Source organism: Nycticebus coucang, chromosome 7 (assembly GCF_027406575.1).
Source record: "Nycticebus coucang isolate mNycCou1 chromosome 7, mNycCou1.pri, whole genome shotgun sequence".
NCBI lineage: Eukaryota > Metazoa > Chordata > Mammalia > Primates > Lorisidae > Nycticebus > Nycticebus coucang.
In genome coordinates this window covers 128,951,332-128,971,866 of record NC_069786.1, presented here as the reverse complement: position 1 = coordinate 128,971,866, position 20,535 = coordinate 128,951,332, and the positions used below count along the sequence as shown (strand labels likewise).

Sequence of the window (20,535 nt, the reverse complement as noted above, 5' to 3'; positions counted from 1 at the left end):
TTCTATATTCCCACCAGCAGTGTGTGACAGTTCCGGTTGCTCCATATCCTTGCCAACACTGGTTATGGTCTATCCTTTTTAACTTTAGCTATTCTAGTGGTCTGTATTTTGGGCTAATTTTAATTTGTATTTCCTTAGTGAATAATTTCATATGCTTAATGGTCATCCATATAACTTCTTTAGTAAAGTGCTCAACTCAATTTTGTAATTGAGTTGTTTACTACTGAGTTAGAAGATTTCTTTATACTCTTGATAAAAGTTCTTGGTGAGATAAATGTTTTGTAAATATTTTCACAAAAAATATTTATAGTCCGTGGCTTTTCATTTTTGTAACAGTATCTACTAAAGAGCGAAAGTATAATTTTTATAAAGTCAAATGTGTCGGTCTTTTTTGTGTTCATATTTTTTGTTATACTTAAGAGATTTTGCAAAATTTAAGGTCACTAAAATTTTCCCCTATATGTTCTTCTATGAAGTTTATACTTTTTACATATTTAGACCTATAATTCATTTCAAGTTGTTTTTCATATATAGTACAAGGTAAGGATCAAAGTTTATTTCTCTTCATGTGGCTACACAATTGTTATAGCACATTTGGTGAAAGGATATCCTCTTCTCAATGAACTACCTTGGCAATTTTATATAAATCAATTGATTATATATCTATGGGTCTATTTCTGGATTGTCTATCTTGTTCCATTGATTTGTATGTCCATCTTAATGCTAATACCACACTGTTTCGATTACTGGAGCTTTATAAAAAGTCCTGAGGTGGGCAGTATATGTCCCACTTCATTATTCTTTGTTTGGGCTATTTTAGGCCCTTTCCACTTCCATATAAATCTTTAAATCAGCTTGTTAATTTCTATAAAGACTGCAAGAATTTTGTTTGATCAATTTGAATAAAACTGGAATCTTAACAATATTGAGTATTTTGATTCATGAACATGATTATTTCTTAACATTTATTAAGAAACAATTTCTCTCAGTAATGGCTTATAGTTTTAGGGTATACATTTTCTGTCAAGTTTCTCCCTAAGCATTAGGTTATTAAGTATGAAATGTCCGATTTCCCTAAATACTAAGTTTGACAGTTGCTATCTCTGACATTTCTTGTTTTATTTTTGTGATGGTACATCCTCATTCTTTCAAATGCACATTTTGCCTTGTGATTATCTTTCAATTTTTTTTAAGAGCAATTTCTGTGAAACCATGGATAAGTCAAATATCCATGTTATTTTCAAATTTGAGTTCCATCATGGAACCAATGCAGTGCAGACAGCTGGAAACATCAAGGAAGTGTTTGGGAAACATCTGGCTAATGAGCACACAGTACCTCAATGGTTTGAGGAAGTTCCATTCTTGAAAATGAGCCACATGAGCAACATGAGACCAAGGTGGATAATGATGAGCTAAAAGCTATAATGGAAGCAAATCCATCTCAACATATAAGTGCATTAGCATTAAGGTCTGACATTCCTATCCCAACAATATCAGACCATTTGAAACAAATCGGCAAGATAAAGAAGCTGGATAGGCTGGGCACAGTGGCTCAAGTCTATAATCCCAGCGCTCTAAGGGGCTGGGAGAATTGCTTGAGCTCAGGGGTACAAGGTCAGTCTGAGCAAGAGTAAGACCGCTTTTCTACTAAAAATAAAAAACTAGCTGGGTGTTATGTGAGCACCTACAGTCCCAGCTACTCAAGAGGCTAACACAGGAGGATCACTTGACCCCAGTAGTTTGAGGTTGCTGTGAGGTAGGCTGATGCCACAGCACTTTAGCCTGGAGCACTAGAGCAACAGAGTGAGGCTCTGTCTTTAAAAAAAAAAAAGAAGAAAAAGAAGAAGCTGGATAGATGAGTTTTGCGTGAATTAAATGAGCATCAGAAAAGACATCCTCTTGAAGCTTGCCTTTCTTTGCTGTCACAATGTAAAGGCAAACCATTTTTACACTGTATTGTTTTAGGTGGATTTTTTTTTTTTTTTTTTTTTTGACCTCACAAGCATTCAGCACTGTGGCTGGATAAAGACGAAGTACTGAAACACAGTCCAAAATCAAATATTCATCAAAAAAACCCAATAGTATCTGTTTGGTGGTCCAGCACCACTGCAGCTTCATGAAACCTGGTCAATCAATTATAGTAATCAATTATAGTAATGTCTACAACCAGTTGGACAAAATGATGAAGATGCTTGTGAGTAAGCAGCCCAGTTTGGTCGATAGAGACAAGCCAATTTTCTCACAAGACAATGCTAAACCACATTTAGGAAAACAACACTGCTCAAACTACAGAAGCTGGACTTAAAAACTCTCTGTCATTACAGTATTCACCAGACCTTGCACCAACTGACTACCCCTCTTCCAGGCTTTGGACCACTTCTTGTAAAGAAAAATATTCAATTCTCAACCAGCTGTGGAAATGCCTTTTGCCATTTCATCAGCACTCGCTCTCCAGGCTTCTTCGCTCTAGCATAAACAAGCTACTGTTAAGATGGCAAAACTGTGTGGACAGTTTAGGCATATACTTTGATTAACTACAGTGCTTCTTGTTCAAAGATATAATAAATTAGACTTTTGATTCAAAATCAGACATGTCATATTTAATTATCTAATAGTTTGTATTTTTGAGCCTATTGTAAATCATACTTTAAGAATGTTTTAAATTTCCACCTTGTCATTGCTAGTATATACTATACACCTTCTGGCCTTTGGATCTTTGAGTATGGCCTAATAATTTTTACACTAAAACATGCTCTTCCCCACTGTTCTCCATTTTAATTAATAATATCATACCCACTTTGCTTAAACCCAATAGTTCTCCTTGATTTCCCTCTTTCAATCATCCTGTTCTTGAAATCCATCTCCAATTCCTATCAGTTCTACCAACTTCTCTCCATCTTTACTGTTATGACCCAATCTAAGCCTCCATCCCAACATACAGCTGTCCTCATTTTAGCCCATTCTGCAAACAGCAGCTAGAGTAATTTTTGGCTAAATATAATTGTATTACTCCCTGGCCTAAAACCTTCTTGTGGCCTTTAACTTCTACCTTTAAATATTACCTGTAAAATAGAAAAAGAAGATGTTTCTAAAAAGCCTGAATGAATTGACTATGGGAATGCTACCTATTTCTACAAATTCTTACCTGCTTAACTAGCTCCAGTGACCTAGGAATTCACACATCTAGACTGCTAAGGAAAAACACATCTTTGTTCTATTGAATCTTAAAGGAGCTACAGTTTTTTGTCCAAGAAGCAAAGACACTAAGGCAAGAATGCCCAAGCCCCAAATTTGTCCTTCTAGACCTTGACAAGAACACCTTCACCCCTAACCTACCCTCCTCAAGTTTTGGTCAACAACCTATTCCAGCTTTTTGGGCTTCCCACCCAAAGCAAGAACACTTCTGACAACATCATGAAAGGCTGTGTTTGCTGGTATTTTCAACAAAGGGGATAAGGAACAACAAAAATAATGCAACAGATTTATTTATTCATATGTCTGTTTATTTTAGCCATCTCCTGCCTGAGGCCAAGAACAGGAAGGAGGCCAGGCAACCTTGTCCACTTCTGCAGAGCTCCACCAGTACACTACCACATGCTCTCTTTGCCTGCTCTTCAACCACTCAGCACCTCATCCCTGCTCCAGTCAGCTCCAGACCCATCCAACTTGCTAACCATGCTTCTGTTTCTTCCTATTCCACCAGTTTCACCCCATAAGTCAAAAGAACCCACCATCTTTCCTTGGCTCGTCTTCATTATAATGCTGCCTCTTCACTCCCTCATAGAACCTCCAGAAATATTTCCTTTGGTTTGACCTAGCCCTAATGCTCTCCTCTTGTCTCACAGACCTGGTCAACACCAGGCTAGGTGATGCTGGCAAGAAAACAAGAAGTGGCCTAAATCAGCCTGTGTTCCTAGGATCTGGAGTCAGCCCTTAGCTATGCTTTCAGGAAATCAACCTGAAGCCAGCTCTTAGCTACATCCACAATCAGCAACAACTGGGGACAGGGATAGGGAGAAGGATCTGAAAATTCACTCTCTTTTTTAAAAAAGAATAAAAAAACAAAACTCTGCACTAAACTTCACAGTACTAATTAAAATTACACTTAAATTTGTGTAAGTATGATTAGTATCTATCTCTTCCTACCTGCACTGCCCAATAGACTATAAGTTCCATGAGGACAAGAACTAAGTCTATGCTGATCATTACTAAATTCCTTGTGCCCTAGCAGTACCTGGCAGACAGCTGTAACTCAATTACTCTAGCCTTATCACATAGAAAAGTTTTTAATTTATGCTTCAACATAAATTAGAAACACTAATAATAAGAATTAACATTTCTTGAGCTCCTGACATTCTAAGACTTTTAGGCACTATTCTAAGATTTTTACCTGTTTTCTCATTTAATCCTCATGACAAATCTATGAAGTAGATACTACAATTATTCTCACTTTATGGATGAGGTATTTGAAGGTAAAGAAGTTATATAATTTGCCCAAAGCTATACTAATGAATGGCAGAGATGAGATTCAAAGCCAAATAACCCAGCCTAGTCCCATGCTATTACTCACTATTCTGTAACACCTCTAACGAAAGAAGACACCACATTCTTGAATACTAAAGAATGGAGACAAATAAAACACATTATGAAGACAAATTCAGACCCAGGCACATAAGTCACTAATTCTACATGACAATTCAAAAAATTATTACTATGAATCATTTCAATATCTGACCTATACTGTTAACTAAAACAATAATCAAAACTAAAACTACATTTCCTTTTTCAATTGACAGACTGTAATCCAGAATATTCTCACATCAAAAACATTTTCTCTTGTCACTAAATCCCTGATTTATAAAAATGCAGATCAGGGCGGCGCTTGTGGCTCAGTCGGTAAGGCGCCGGCCCCATATACCGAGGGTGGCGGGTTCAAACCCAGCCCCGGCCAAACTGCAACCAAAAAATAGCCGGGCGCTGTGGCGGGTGCCTGTAGTCCCAGCTACTCAGGAGGCTGAGGCAAGAGAATTGCTTAAGCCCAGGAGTTGGAGGTTGCTGTGAGCTGTGTGAGGCCATGGCACTCTATAGAGGGCCATAAAGTGAGATTCTGTCTCTACAAAAAAAAAAAAAAAAATGCAGATCATTTTTATCTTCTAAGGGTCATTCAACCACCAAACTGGACCTGGGTTTTCCAGTAGGAGCAGCAGAAATGTGTAAGGACTACCACTACCCCATAGCTTCATCTTTCCAGTTCTTCCAGCATAGAGGGTAGGAAAATAATACATGTGTCAAGTTCAAATGGGACCTTGGTGTTTATCCAAAAAAATACCAGAAATTGGCCAGGTGCAGTGACTCACATGGCTCACGCCTATAATCTTAGCACTCTCAGAGGCCTAGGTGGGAAGATCACTTAAGCTCAGGAGTTCAAGACCAGCCTGAGCAAGAATAAGAACCTGTCTTTACCAAAAAAAAAAAGAAGAAGAAAGAAAGAAAAATTAGCTGGGTGTTGTGGTGCATACCTGTAATCCCAGCTACTTGGGAGGCTGAGTCAGGAAGATCATTTTAACCCAGGAATTTGAAGTTACCATAAACTAGGCTGACGCCATGGCACACTACCTTGAGGCAACCAAGATTCTGCCTCAAAAAAAAAAAAAAAAAAAGAATACCGGAAACCAATGCCAGGCATGTGACAAGAAAGCAGATCAGTAGAGAGGGAGCAAGAAGAACAACTCAAATGACAAGATGTCTACCCAGCAGATGCTCTGAAGCCCAAGCAGGCTTCTGGGCACAGTGGTTGTGAGGAAAAACCTACCCTAACACAGAGCCACCCCTTCAGTTCACAATGCCTCACATGGAACACAAAGGGCCCTAAGGAATCTAAAGTTGGACAAGGAAAATTTAACTCACCTTCCACTGCTCCTCAGGAAGCAGTTTTACAACCACCAGATCCCCATTTAAGGCTCTATTACGAGCAACAACCCCATCAATAAAAATGTCTCGATCACCATCCTAGATTGAAAAGAGAAAGAAAACAACAGTCAGCTTATCAAGGTCTGGAGCCAAACATTACTTCCATGGTTTAAAAAGTTGAGATTCTACAATATGTACAAAGATTTAACTAAAACTAGTACATAGCCACAGATACACACAATGGGAACTCAATTTCTTTGAAACTAAGAGAAAGGGTAATGAACACATAAGAGTGAGTTAAAAGAATGCTAAAAATCACCAAATCAGCAAAGGATCTACCACAGACAGGCCAAAAATAAACAAATGCAAATATGTAAAGCAAAAAACTGAAATTGCATTCTTTCATAACTAAAATGAGAAAGGAATAAGTTGTTCTAAGGTTATCCTTTTTTGTTTTAAATAAAATAAAGCATACTAATAACTTTTTTAATATTCTTTTTTTATTTTTTTCACGTATACATTAATGCATTTATGGAGTATAATGTGCTGATTTCATATAGAATTAGGAACGCTTACATCGCACTGGTTAATATATACCTCATTTCGTTAAGACATTTATACTCTATACTTAAATACTCTATATACTATACTCTATAGATCACACATATGGTGCATATTGCAAGAGTACATGCTGATACCTTTTTTATGCTAAATAGATTTTTTTTTTAAGTATCAATGAAAAATGAAAATAGAAGGTATACAAGATCACAGAAGAGGAACAATATATAATCCCCACCCCCAAGAAAACCAACTGAGGGAAGAAGCAGGATCTTGGATTTGGGTTCTCCAGAAGGAAGCCAGAAAAATCATTATCACCCTCCCAAGAAAGTGGTAGAGAGAACAACAGTGCTTGTTTTTATGAAGACCTAAGTAGAAGGAAAAGAAGGAGAGAGAAGTAACATGAGATTCATAAAAGTAATCTTACACTCCACCTTTCTTACTGACGTAGTAACACTGAATTCCAGACCATGAACACACAGCACAGACACTTTCACCCTCAATCACACATTTTAAGCAGTGTGGCTCCCCAACAAGAACTTCCTAGGTATTGATGCCTCTACTGAAACAGGTGCCAGAGTCTTCTTAGTAAGCCTACTGTGCAAAAACACTTAAATGAAAAGATAGCTAAGTGGCTCACACCTATAATCCCAGCATTTTGGGAGGCTGAGGCAGGAGGATCATTGAGGTCACAAGTTTAAGACCACCCTGAGCAACACAGGGAGACCCTCTCTATAAAAAATAAAATACAAAAATTAGCCAGGCGTGGTAGTGCATGCCTGTTGTCCCAGCTACTCAGCAGGCTGAGGTAGGAGGATCATGTAAGTCAAGGTGAGGCTTCAGTGAGTTATGATGATACTATTGCACTGTAGCCTGGGCAACACAGCAAGACCCTGTTTCTTAAAAAAAGAAAGAAGATACCTAAGGAAAACTAAGCCTTTAGTAGTCAGGCTCCATGAGAAAATGAAATATTTTCCAAATGTTTCATCAACAAACATGTACTCTTATCCTTCTATTCATCTAAAAGTGTACAGTATGTGCTTCTTTTCAGAGAATAAGGGAAATAAAAATGTTAATTTACTTATAGAAAGTGATGGTAAAAGGGTCTAGAACAGTGATTCTCAACCTTCCTAAAGCCACAGCCCTTTCATACAGTTCCTGTGGGTCATGACCCACAGGTTGAGAACCGCTGGTCTAGAAAATTACCACTCAAATTTTTCTAATAGAGACACTTCATATAGATAAGATTTAACACTCAACACACTGAAGGTGATTACTATGAAATTTTAGTTAAAGTTAGAATTGCCATTCCAAAAATCACTAAACCAAAAAAGGGGGAATTTTAGTTGCTCAGCATTTTTTATAGTTTCCAATTATAAACCATTAGAGTTCCTTTAGAATAGTTTTCTTTTCAATTTTCAATCTAGCTCTGGGTTGACTGTTATAGCCTACACTCTCTGCCAAACTTGACCCCATCCTAATCCCTGAGGAACAGCTACCATGTTAGCCACAAAGAAATAACTGCAGCTCAAGACAAGCTTTTCAGAGAAATAAGAGACAGGTAGTAAATACAGAGTGAACAACTAAAGTTCGGCACATCATCGTGGTGATTTATAACACCATACAATCTCACAGACCTCCCTAAAATGAAGACTGTCTGGAGGTCACCCTAACCCAGTCAAAACACATGCAAGGAAACATCTCTTTCATAAGCAGCTACAACTAACCGTTGGCAGCTCAGTGATTTCAGATGATAGGATGATGGTGTTGTCACCTTCATATCCCAAGAAACCAAGGAAAGCAGGGCTGAGATGAACCTCAGACAATACACAAATCTATAGCTTTTGCATTATTACTCAGCTCTTCTTTAATTCGTTCAGAAGCTTGTATCTATTGCTGAATCTGTTTTTTTTTTTTTTTTTGAGGCAGAATCTCAAGCTGTTGCCCTGGGTAGAGTTCTGTGACGTCGTAGCTCACAGCAACCTCCAACTCTTGGGCTTAAGCAATTGCCTTGCCTCAGCCTCCCAAGTAGCTGGGACTACAGGCACCCAACACAATGCCCGGCTATTTTTTGTTTGCAATTGTCGTTGTTTAGCTGGCCCGGGCCAAGATCAAACCTGCCAGCCTTGGTATATGTGGTTGGCGCCCTACCCACTGAGCTATGACACCACCTGAATCTCTATTTTAAAGATACTAACCTTGGGAACTGCTCAACATTACAAGTTTGCGTCATCTCTCTTAACTACTTTTGACAGCCGAAGAGTTCAGCTTTTTAACTGGATTATGAGAAATCTTACCCTACTCATCAGAAAGAATATAAAAAAATTAAAAAAGAAAGAAAAATAAATAATGAATACCCCTAGAGGAAAAATGAAGGTATCTAGAGGTAATCTAACCATACATTTAGGGGCGTGGAAGAGGGAGGACAACCCAAGTAGCCATTATGATCAGAGCATCCTTCACTGATGGACTAGCTTCCTTTGGACCAGAAATAAATTCCACAGCTGTACAAAGGGTGCCTCCCATGACAAAATGCATTAAAAAGTTAGAGTTTCTTGGACCAACACAATTCAGAATAGAAACTGTGCTTTTTTAAAAATTTAGGTTTTCCCATCTGATCCGTTTCTTCTCTTTTTCCTATCCTCAAATAGGGGATAACATCATCTTATCTTGGTTTGCTTGAAAGTCACAAGGTTCCACTCCAACTCTTTGTTTTACTTTTATTGATAATCCCAAGAAATTACCAGATGTACATAAATTACTCATTCCATGCATTTTAGATTTGCCATAAAATGATCATTTGTATCAGTAGAAATTATAACGAACGTCAGTCAAATTCTCCCAAAGCAAAGTATTATTTCATATCTGATGATCAATTTATAGTTTTTAGACTCTTGAGTTAGGTAGGTATTTTTGACAGAGCAAATGACATTATATAAATTCACAACTATTTCAGGGTAAGAATAAATTTAAATTATTTAATCAAATTTCTATTTCAGCCTCTCAAAAAACTTTACAATTTTAAAGTTGTAAAGACCTTCAAACAATATTTAATCCATCCTCATTTTTTGCAAATAAAGAAAAATGTCACACCAGAGGCCATATCTTGTTTACCATCAATTCCTATCTATTTTCTGGCTTAAAGAGGTAACATGCAGGCCCTGGTTCTGACATCCTACTTCATAATCTACTTTAGGCACTTCTCTGGTTCACACAAGTTCATATTTTACATGGACAAAAAACCATGTATACTCAGAAATCCAGACCACTGGTGGTTGTGGGATTTATCCACATGTAATTTATTGCAGCTACTATTACCCTTTTAGATTGCTTCCTACAATGAGTCTGAAAACTGAAATGGGCCTAAAAACACACAAAACAAGAATGTAGGACTGTTCCAGTATCCAACACTGGAGTTTCTATGATCACTTGCAAATGGGACTTGACAGTAGCTTTTACAATCTGTTCTTAATTTACCTAGAGGTGAATTACTTAGCTTTTTCCCTCCCTCTTAGACAATACTACTACTCCATCAAGGGCCAGACAAAAGAATAAAAGAGGCATGGAAATAAGCCAATCCTAATATCACAAATGTCTATAAATTTCTGAATCGTACATGTCAGGGATACAACTTCAAGCAAGAGAACTGTGAGCTTTTTAAACATCATTAACTTTTGCTTTTGATTCTTAGCAATTCTTTAACAAGCCAGGTTAAACTGTAGAGAAAAATCAGTTTGCGAATATAAATTATATGAATTTAATTTGCAAGAACCTAAGAACCAGACTCCATATTTTAGAAGGCCTCTGCACTCCGACCCCGCTACAGCCACACCCCTTCCCATGAAACAGAGTTCTCAGTGCTTCCCTGGAATAATCAGCCTCAAGCCCATTTCCAGGGCACACAAAGCCATCTTCCCCACCACTGGTGGCACCCCCTCTACTTACCAGTTAGCTAAAGGTCAGGTATTTCTAAGGGATTCAGATACAGCTTGGATGTGTGAGATAAGCCACCCATATATGGTCATGCAAGGGCCCTTGCTGAAAGCAAAGGAGCCACAAGGGTACAGGGAGCCAGGAGAGGAAAGAAAAGAGGGGTAGGCCAGGGTTAGACCCCCACTCTAAGCTGCCACACTTTAGCCTGGAGCTGCTAGTAATCTGAGAATTCTACATTTGAACCTAGGGACGTGGAGGTATATTTTTCTTAACAGTTGGATATTTTGTTAATTTGATGTGTAAATTTTTTTTTTTTTTTTTGCAGTTTTTGGCTGGGACCGGGTTTGAACCCACCACCTCCAGTATATGGGGCCGGCACCCTACTCCTTGAGCCACAGGCACCATCCAAGGTGTAACTTTTCAATAAGTGATTTAATGTATGTGTACCTCCTTCTGTACTTTTGTATTAGGCCCCACACTTGTCAGGAGTCAACCTAACAGAGATTTAACTTAGGGAAGTTCAATAGTATGTACTCAGAAAAGAGAAAAAGTAGTAAAATTTTCAAAATGCTTTAATTCCCCTTGTCATCCCAACCAATGAGTACAAACTTTAGCATGCACAGGAGAAGAGAAGAGAGATTTGAAATCTGCATAGTTCCCAGCTGCTTCTCAAGATGAACTTCTTACTGCATCTGCACTGAATGTAATTCTCATGCTTAAAAAATCCATGTTTTTCACACAAGAGTTCCTAATATAATCAAGATCCTTCAACTGAATGCCAATGAAGAAATAGTCATTCTTTCCAATATGGAGAAAATGCTGATTATGCAGGTCTTATTAAGGGATAGTTTATCTGTCTCCAACACGGCAGCTTCCTCAGAGAAGGTGGTAATTTTTATGTTTCCTGGATGTGATTGTCACCGTAGCAAACCCTGGAATCTAACACCCATATGAACTGTACTTCCGTTGAATGAGAAAACTGCTCCTGCACCTGAGTTACCACCTCAAAGCTGATCCTCAACTCTACAACCCAACAATCAGGGTCAACATATACACCATATTCTATCACAGAAACAGAATGTGACTCAGAGAAAATAATGTGACATATCCATAATACATGACACTAAAAGGAAATGTTCACTGGAAGATTTCAGATTTTGGTGTAAGTATATAATGCAAATATTCCAAAATTCAGAAGTCTAAAATCCAAACTACTTTTGGACCCAAGCATTTAGAATAAGGGAAACACAGCCTGTAATTATAATACCTATGATGCACATGACTAAATTTATACTTTCACTAAATTTGTTACTTAACATAATGAAATAACTTAACTGCTATATATGTATTCCATGTCTTCTTCATAAGACTTATGGTCTCTTCCACGGTGAACCTGTGATTGTATAGTTATTTTATTTCTGGCATCCTGGGAAAGTTCAGTCAGGAATTTAAAAATATTGCTCTCCCAGCTTTGCACAATCAAACCTTCTCCAGAGACCTCATGCTAACTATATGTCAGTGTGAATTTGCTTTAACTACCGTCTCTTCAAATAAGTCATGAAGAAAAGAAAGGTCTACAGACCCAGTGGTAAAGAACCTTGTACCAAGTCCTATCACCTGAACAAAAGTGAAAAACTCTGACTAAAAGATAAATAAAAAAGTGTTCCTTGTTATTTTTGGACAAATGTTCATATTAGTTCATTCAGTAGATCGAAAGTAGATAGCATATTTGTTTAGGAAAGATTAACTTAAATCAGTGGAAAAAACCATAAATCCTTTTAAGCTATAAACCAAGGGCATCCAATTACATGGACTGGTGAGTAGTCTGCCTGGGTCCAGCTGCTCTCTGGAGCCTCATGACAAACGCCATCTCCTTCATTTGGCATGTGATTTTAGGCCTGACAGAAGAAGTTGTGAACCAAAAGCAAATTTTATTTATTTAAATTTGAAACAAATCTTTGCCCATCTTCAATTTTATTTTACTACTCTGCTTTTTAGTCAGAATATATGGTTTCACATATTCCAGTTTCAGAGCACATCTAAAAAATTAAATGTGACATTAAGTTTATCAGTTATTGAACTTACCGGGGAAGGAATGAAGGCTTCATGAAACTTCTTTGGATTAATTCTCAATACACCCTTTAAAATAAAAAATAAAATATGTGAAAATCTATCTAGCTATATATTTATGATATTCCATATGCATGGTATTCGCCAATAAAATTTTTTAATTAAACAGTTCAATCTAGGAAACTAATTTAGAAGTATGAGAACTATTCATTAAATGCATACAACATGATATATGTTGCTGCCTATAACACACCATTCCATCCAAAACTGCTTAGACTGGCATCTTGCTGTGAAAAGGGAAAGGTGAGCAACAACAGTGCCTGGCATGGACAACTACAGGGACTTCAGATGCCCCTCTATGCTGGTCTTCAAATTAATTTAAACCTTGACATTCAGAAAAAGGTTATCTAGGAATAACATCTCACTATATAATGGATCTTTTTTATTCTCCCAGTTCCAAAGGGATTTCCACAATTACTTGTTTCTGTGACAATTTTAAAAGTGATATAGGTTGATTTCCATCCTGAATACTTAGTCTCAAGAGACTAGACATATAATTTTTTTACTCTGGCCCCTCTACAGAGCTGAATGAGTCAATAATTCAAAATGGTCCATAACCAGCTCTTAATGCAAATGGGAATTCTGGCTCCAACAGCCAGGCCACCCAGTCTGCCTTCAACTTCATGTTATTCCAGCACCAAATCAGGTCCTGCTTCTATTTATGCACACGGGTGCAGGTGGGGGCCTCTTCAATAGCAGTTCAGTATTTCAGGCTCTTGCAGGAAGCTATAACCCTCCCAAGTTCCAGCTGCAGTCACAGGCCACTGGAACACATGGTTGGAACTGTTATTTTTCCAACAGCCAGACTCAAAGCACATCTTGAAAAAATGTTTTAAATAACATTTCCCCATAAAAACATTGAAAGATTCAAAGATACCTAATTAACAAAATAGGTGAGGACATAAAATAAAGCAGAAAATAATTTCTTTCTTTCAGCAGTATACTGTGTTTAAATGATACCAATGTTCAAGCCATAATATACAATATCATGAATGTCCAAATAAACTGCTATTCAGTTCTTAACTCAACAATTTCTTGCTGAGTACTACGTTCAAGATCTTGACATAGACAATGTGGAGGAAGAGAATGAAAACTAAGCTCAGTCCTTGTTTTATTTTATTTTTATTTTTTTATTTTTACATATACATGTGTGTGTTAGGTTTCCATTTTTTGCCTTCACAAAATTAAAGAGGCTTAAAATTTAATAACAATAACAATGTTTAACACAAGGACTAGAAACAAAAAACCTCATAAAGAATGAACGAACATAAATACATTCAGAAATTCAGTCCTTGTTTTAAAGGAAAATATAAAGGATGCCATAGGGCATTAGGAAATACTCCATAGATAACATCTGACCTGGTACTTAACAGAAGAGCAAAATTTCAGATAAATCAGAAGAAAAGTTTAATAGAGCACATTTAAGAAGGCAAACACTCTCCCTGATGCTCTAACTCTGCTTATGGTACAAGAGGGAAGTGTGGAGAGGTAGGGCTAGCAAAGTTCCCCAAGGCCAGCCCCTTAAAAGTGTCACAGCAAATTCACTTCTAGGACAACTGTTTCTTGCTGGGAAAAGGAAGAAGAAAACTTTTATTTTTCCTAAATATTTATCCACTCACTCAACAAACACTTCCTAACAACTTGCATGACAGGCACCATGTCAAGACAGGCACCAATGGAAAGTCATCACAATTTCATTTTCTGATTCCAGATACTCTTTTCTGGCTTAAGTTCTTTTTCCAGTTCCTACTCTTCTATCATCCCTTCTAGCTCAGTGAATGGTTAACATGGGAAGAAGTACAGAGATGAGAATTCCTCTTGCTTTAAAGTCCCTTTACTGGCAGAGCACTTAGACCGTCCAGGCTATGCTCAGGACAAAGAGACAAGTTGTTCAGAGTTAGATCTAGGCCCTTTTTAAAAGTAGATCTATTAAAAGGACCTTAAAGATGTAATCCTTGATTCTGCATCCCAAACTTCCTCATATATAAAAGCACACAGGGAAGGACAAAGCATTCGTTCCAGAACAGCATTTCTAAATCGGACTGAAGCATAGAAAGAAACACGTTGAGAGAGTAGATCACACGAAAAAAGAAAAAACTCTCACAGAGTATCATAACAGAGTAGAGTTGTTCCTACAGTCTGTCAGAGCTGGAATTAAAGCCAGTCAAAAAGTGGTCTTTTCTTCCTGAGCAAGAGCAAGACTCCATCTCTGCAAAAATAATAGAAAAATAAGCCAAGCATCGTAGCACACATCTGTAGTCCCAGCTACTTGGGAGGCTGAGGCAGAAGAATTGCTTGAGCCCAAGAGTTTGAGATTGCTGTGAGCTATGACGGCACCACTGCACCATAGCCCAGGCAACAGAGCGCAATCCTATCTTTAGGGGGGAAAACAATTCTTTTAATTAAGGGAATTCCCACAGATATTTTGTTTTACTCACCTTCAGAGGTCTAATATTTTCATTTCTGCATTTCTTTTTTTTTTTTTTTTTTTTTTTTTTTTTTTTTTTTTTTTTTATATTGTTGGGGATTCATTGAGGGTAAAATAAGTCAGTTACACTGATTGCAATTGTTAGGCAAAGTCCCTCTTGCAATCATGTCTTGCCCCCATAAAGTGTGACACACACTAAGGCCCCACCCTCCTCCCTCCATCCCTCTTTCTGCTTCCCCCCCCATAAACTTAATTGTCATTAATTGTCCTCATATCAAGATTGAGTACATAGGATTCATGCTTCTCCATTTTTGTGATGCTTTACTAAGAATAATGTCTTCCACTTCCATCCAGGTTAATACGAAGGTTGTAAAGTCTCCATTTTTTTTAATAGCTGAATAGTATTCCATGGTATACATATACCACAGCTTGTTAATCCATTCCTGGGTTGGTGGGCATTTAGGCTGTTTCCACATTTTGGCAATGGTAAATTGAGCTGCCATAAACAGTCTAGTACAAGTGTCCTTATGATAAAAGGATTTTTTTCCTTCTGGGTAGATGCCCAGTAATGGGATTGCAGGATCGAATGGGAGGTCTAGGTTGAGTGCTTTGAGGTTTCTCCATACTTCCTTCCAGAAAGGTTGTACTAGTTTGCAGTCCCACCAGCAGTGTAAAAGTGTTCCCTTCTCTCCACATCCACGCCAGCATCTGCAGTTTTGAGATTTTGTGATGTGGGCCATTCTCACTGGGGTTAGATGATATCTGAGGGTTGTTTTGATTTGCATTTCTCTAATATATAGAGATGATGAACATTTTTTCATATGTTTGTTAGCCATTCGTCTGTCATCTTTAGAGAAAGTTCTATTCATGTCTCTTGCCCATTGATATAAGGGATTGTTGGCTTTTTTCATGTGGATTAATTTGAGTTCTCTATAGATCCTGGTTATCAAGCTTTTGTCTGATTGAAAATATGCAAATATCCTTTCCCATTGGGTAGGTTGTCTCTTTGCTTTGGTTATTGTGTCCTTAGCTGTACAGAAGCTTTTCAGTTTAATGAAGTCCCATTTGTTTATTTTTGATGTTGTTGCAATTGCCATGGCAGTCTTCTTCATGAAGTCTTCCCCCAGGCCAATATCTTCCAGTGTTTTTCCTATGCTTTCTTTGAGGATTTTTATTGTTTCATGCCTTAAATTTAAGTCCTTTATCCATCTTGAATCAATTTTTGTGAGTGGGGAAAGGTGTGGGTCCAGTTTCAGTCTTTTACATGTAGACATCCAGTTCTCCCAACACCATTTATTGAATAGGGAGTCTTTCCCCCAAGGTAAGTTCTTGTGTGGTTTATCAAAGATTAGGTGGTTGTAAGATGTTAGTTTCATTTCTTGGTGTTCAATTCGATTCCAAGTGTCTATGTCTCTGTTTTTGTGCCAGTACCATGCTGTCTTGAGCACTATGGCTTTGTAGTACAGACTAAAATCTGGTATGCTGACGCCCCCAGCTTTATTTTTGTTACTAAGAACTGCCTTAGCTATACGGGGTTTTTTCCGGTTCCATACAAAACGCAGAATCATTTTTTCCAAATCTTGAAAGTACGATGTAGGTACTTTGATAGGAATGGCATTGAATAGGTAGATAGCTTTGGGAAGTATAGACATTTTAACAATGTTGATTCTTCCCATCCATGAGCATGGTATGTTCTTCCATTTGTTAATATCCTCTGCTATTTCCTTTCTGAGGATTTCATAGTTTTCTTTATAGAGGTCCTTCACCTCCTTCGTTAGGTATATTCCTAGGTATTTCATTTTCTTTGAAACTATGGTGAAGGGAGTTGTGTCCTTAATTAGCTTCTCATCTTGACTGTTATTGGTGTATACAAAGGCTACTGACTTGTGGACATTGATTTTATATCCTGAAACATTACTGTATTTTTTGATGACTTCTAGGAGTCTTGTGGTTGAGTCTTTGGGGTTCTCTAAGTATAAGATCATGTCGTCAGCAAAGAGGGAGAGTTTGACCTCCTCTGCTCCCATTTGGATTCCCTTTATTTCCTTGTCTTGCCTAATTGTATTGGCTAGAACTTCCAGCACTACGTTGAATAGTAAAGGTGACAGAGGACAACCTTGTCTGGTTCCAGTTCTAAGAGGAAAAGCTTTCAGTTTTACTCCATTCAGTAAAATATTGGCTGTGGGTTTGTCATAGATAGCTTCAATCAGTTTTAGAAATGTGCCACCTATGCCTATACTCTTCAGAGTTCTAATTAGAAAAGGATGCTGGATTTTATCAAATGCTTTTTCTGCATCTATTGAGAGGATCATGTGATCTTTATTTTTGCCTCTGTTAATATGGTGGATAACGTTTATAGACTTGCGTATGTTAAACCAGCCTTGCATCCCTGGGATGAAGCCTACTTGATCATGATGAATGACTTTTTTGATGATAAGCTGTAATCTATTGGCTAGGATTTTGTTGAGAATTTTTGCGTCTATGTTCATGAGTGAGATTGGTCTGAAATTCTCCTTTTTGTTTGGGTCTTTTCCTGGTTTTGGTATCAGGGTGATGTTTGCTTCATAGAATGTGTTGGGGAAGATTCCTTCTTCCTCAGTTTTTTGGAATAATTTCTGCAGTACAGGAATAAGCTCTTCCTTGAAGGTTTGATAGAATTCTGGAGTGAAGCCATCTGGACCAGGGCATTTTTTAGTTGGAAGCTTTTTTATTGTTTCTTTGATCTCAGTGCTTGAAATTGGTCTGTTCAGGAGGTCTATTTCTTCCTGGCTAAGTCTAGGGAGAGGGTGTGATTCCAGATATTGATCCATTTCCTTCACATTGTCAAATTTCTGGGCATAGAGTTTCTGGTAGTATTCAGAGATGATCTCTTGTATCTCTGTGGGATTAGTTGTTATTTCCCCTTTATCGTTTCTGATTGAGGTTATTAGAGATTTTACTTTTCTATTTCTAGTTAGTCTGGCTAATGGTTTATCTATTTTATTTATTTTTTCAAAAAACCAACTCCTTGTTTCATTAATTTTCTGAATGATTCTTTTGTTTTCAATTTCATTGATCTCTGATTTGATTTTGGATATTTCTTTTCTTCTACTGAGTTTAGGCTTAGATTGTTCTTCTTTTTCCAATTCCATAAGATCTCTTGTGAGATTGTTGATGTGCTCTCTTTCTGTTTTTCGAATGTAGGCATCTAAAGCGATGAATTTTCCTCTCAAAACTGCTTTTGCAGTATCCCACAGGTTTTGGTAGCTTGTGTCTTCATTGTTGTTATGCTCAAGGAAGTTAATGATTTCCTGTTTTATTTCTTCCTTCACCCATCTGTTATTCAACAGAAGATTGTTTAATTTCCATGCCTTTGGGTGGGCTTGAGCATTTTTGTTAGAGTTGAGTTCCACCTTTAGTGCCTTATGGTCTGAAAAGATACAAGGTAAAATTTCAATTCTTCTGATTCTGTTGATATTTGTTTTGTGTCCCAGGATATGATCAATTTTGGAGAATGTTCCATGGGGTGATGAGAAGAATGTATATTCTTTATCTTTGGGGTGGAGTGTTCTATATGCATCTATCAAGCATAGTTGTTCTAGGGTCTCATTTAAATCTCTTACATCTTTGTTTAATTTCTGTTTAGAGGATCTGTCCAGCTCTGTAAGAGGTGTGTTAAAGTCCCCTGTTATGATGGTATTATCAGATATCATATTGCTCAGACTGAGTAAGGTCTGCTTCAGGAATCTGGGAGCATTTAAATTGGGTGCATAAATATTTAGAATTGAAATGTCTTCTTGTTGTAGTTTTCCCTTGACCAATATAAAGTGACCATCTTTGTCTTTTTTGACTTTAGTTGCTTTAAATCCACATGTATCTGAAAATAAGATTGCAACTCCTCTTTTCTTCTGAATTCCGTTTGCCTGAAAAATTGTCCTCCAACCCTTGACTCGGAGCTTTAATTTGTCTTTTGAGGCCAGGTGTGTTTCTTGCAGACAGCAAATGGATGGCTTGTGTTTTTTAATCCAGTCAGCCAATCTATGTCTCTTCAGTGGGGAATTCAAGCCATTAACATTTATTGAGATAATTGATAAGTGTGGTAGTATTCTATTCGTCTTATTTGGTGAGAGTCCATTGCTTAATTTTATCTTTTGCATCAGTGTGGAGGTTAGGTTTTGTCCTTTGATTTCTGAGTTCTTACTTTGCTGCTGATCCATTGTGGTGGTCAGTGTGCAGAACAGGTTGAAGTATTTCCTCTAGAGCTGGTCTTGTTGTGGCGAATTTCCTCAATGTTTGTATATCTGTAAATGATTTGATTTCTCCGTCAATTCTGAAGCTTAGCTTAGCAGGGTACAGAATTCTGGGCTGAAAATTGTTCTGTTTAAGTAGATTAAAGGTAGATGACCATTGTCTTCTTGCTTGGAAAGTTTCATTAGAGAAGTCTGCGGTCACTCTGATGGATTTGCCCCTGTAGGTCAACTGGCGCTTACTCCTGGCAGCTTGCAGAATCTTTTCTTTTGTCTTGACTTTGGACAGGTTCATCACAATGTGTCTTGGAGAAGCTCGGTTAGAGTTGAGGCGACCTGGGGTCCGATATCCCTCTGAAAGCACTGTGTCAGACTCTTTGGTGATGTTTGGGAAATTTTCTTTTATAATATTCTCTAGTATGGCTTCCATTCCTCTGGGGCATTCTTCTTCCCCTTCTGGAATTCCTATAACTCGTATGTTGGAACGCTTCATAAAGTCCCATAATTCTGACAGTGAACGTTCTGCTTTCTCTCTCTTCTTTTCTGCCTCTTTTACTGTCTGAGTTATCTCAAGAACTTTGTCTTCTACCTCTGAAATTCTTTCTTCTGCATGGTCTAACCTGTTGCTGATACTTTCCATTGTATCTTTAAGTTCCCTAATTGACTGTTTCAGTTCCTTCAGGTCTGCTATATCCTTTTTATATTCTTCATATCGTTCATCTCTTATTTGATTCTGTTTTTGGATTTCCTTTTGGTTATTTTCCACTTTATTAGCAATTTCCTTCATTGTTTCCATCATTTCTTTCATTGTTTTCAACATGTGTACTCTAAATTCCCTTTCTGTCATTCCTAACATTTCTATACTGGTGGAATCATCTGCAGTAGCTACCTCATGGTCCCTTGGTGGGGTTGTTCTAGACTGGTTCTTCATGTTGCCTGGAGTTTTCTGCTGATTCTTCCTCATGAGTGATTTCTTTTATCTGTTTCCTTGCCCTAATTTTCCTTTCACTTCCTCTTGCTCTTTAAGTTCTTATGCCTGTGGACTAAGGGTTATAGGACCAGAAGGGTGAGAAGGTTGAAGAGCAAAAAAAGGGGATGAAAGAAAGGAGGACCGAGTGATAAGAAAAAAAGAAAGATAGAGAAAGGAGAGGGGGTGGGTATAAGGAATATTGACAAAAAGAAGAGAGGCACAGAAAGAGGGAGACAGGGCAATATAGGTGTACAGTAGGGTATTTTGACACAACCTTAAAAAAACCCCACCTTCTGGGGGTGCCCAGTTGCGTGGTTCCCTTGAGGTCAGCAGCTCTTTGCTAACCTGATCAGACACAGTACCCCACCTCCACCAAGTAG

The 20,535-nt window shown here is 37.8% G+C and overlaps 1 protein-coding gene across 11 annotated transcripts in view; it reads right to left on the bottom strand.

The window, feature by feature from the left end:
- DIS3L2 (DIS3 like 3'-5' exoribonuclease 2) overlaps positions 1 to 20,535 on the bottom strand; it is a 408,739-nt gene that overhangs the window by 327,794 nt on the left and 60,410 nt on the right. For all 11 annotated transcript variants that reach the window (XR_008381333.1, XR_008381334.1, XM_053598150.1 and 8 more), the window contains 2 exons: positions 12,487 to 12,540; positions 5,908 to 6,009 (listed from right to left, as the gene is read on the bottom strand). Coding sequence is in view for 9 of the 11 variants with exons in the window: in XM_053598150.1 (XP_053454125.1) it covers positions 5,908 to 6,009; positions 12,487 to 12,540 (156 nt within the window). In the remaining 2 variants the exon portion in view is untranslated. The remainder of the gene's footprint in view (positions 1 to 5,907; positions 6,010 to 12,486; positions 12,541 to 20,535) is intronic.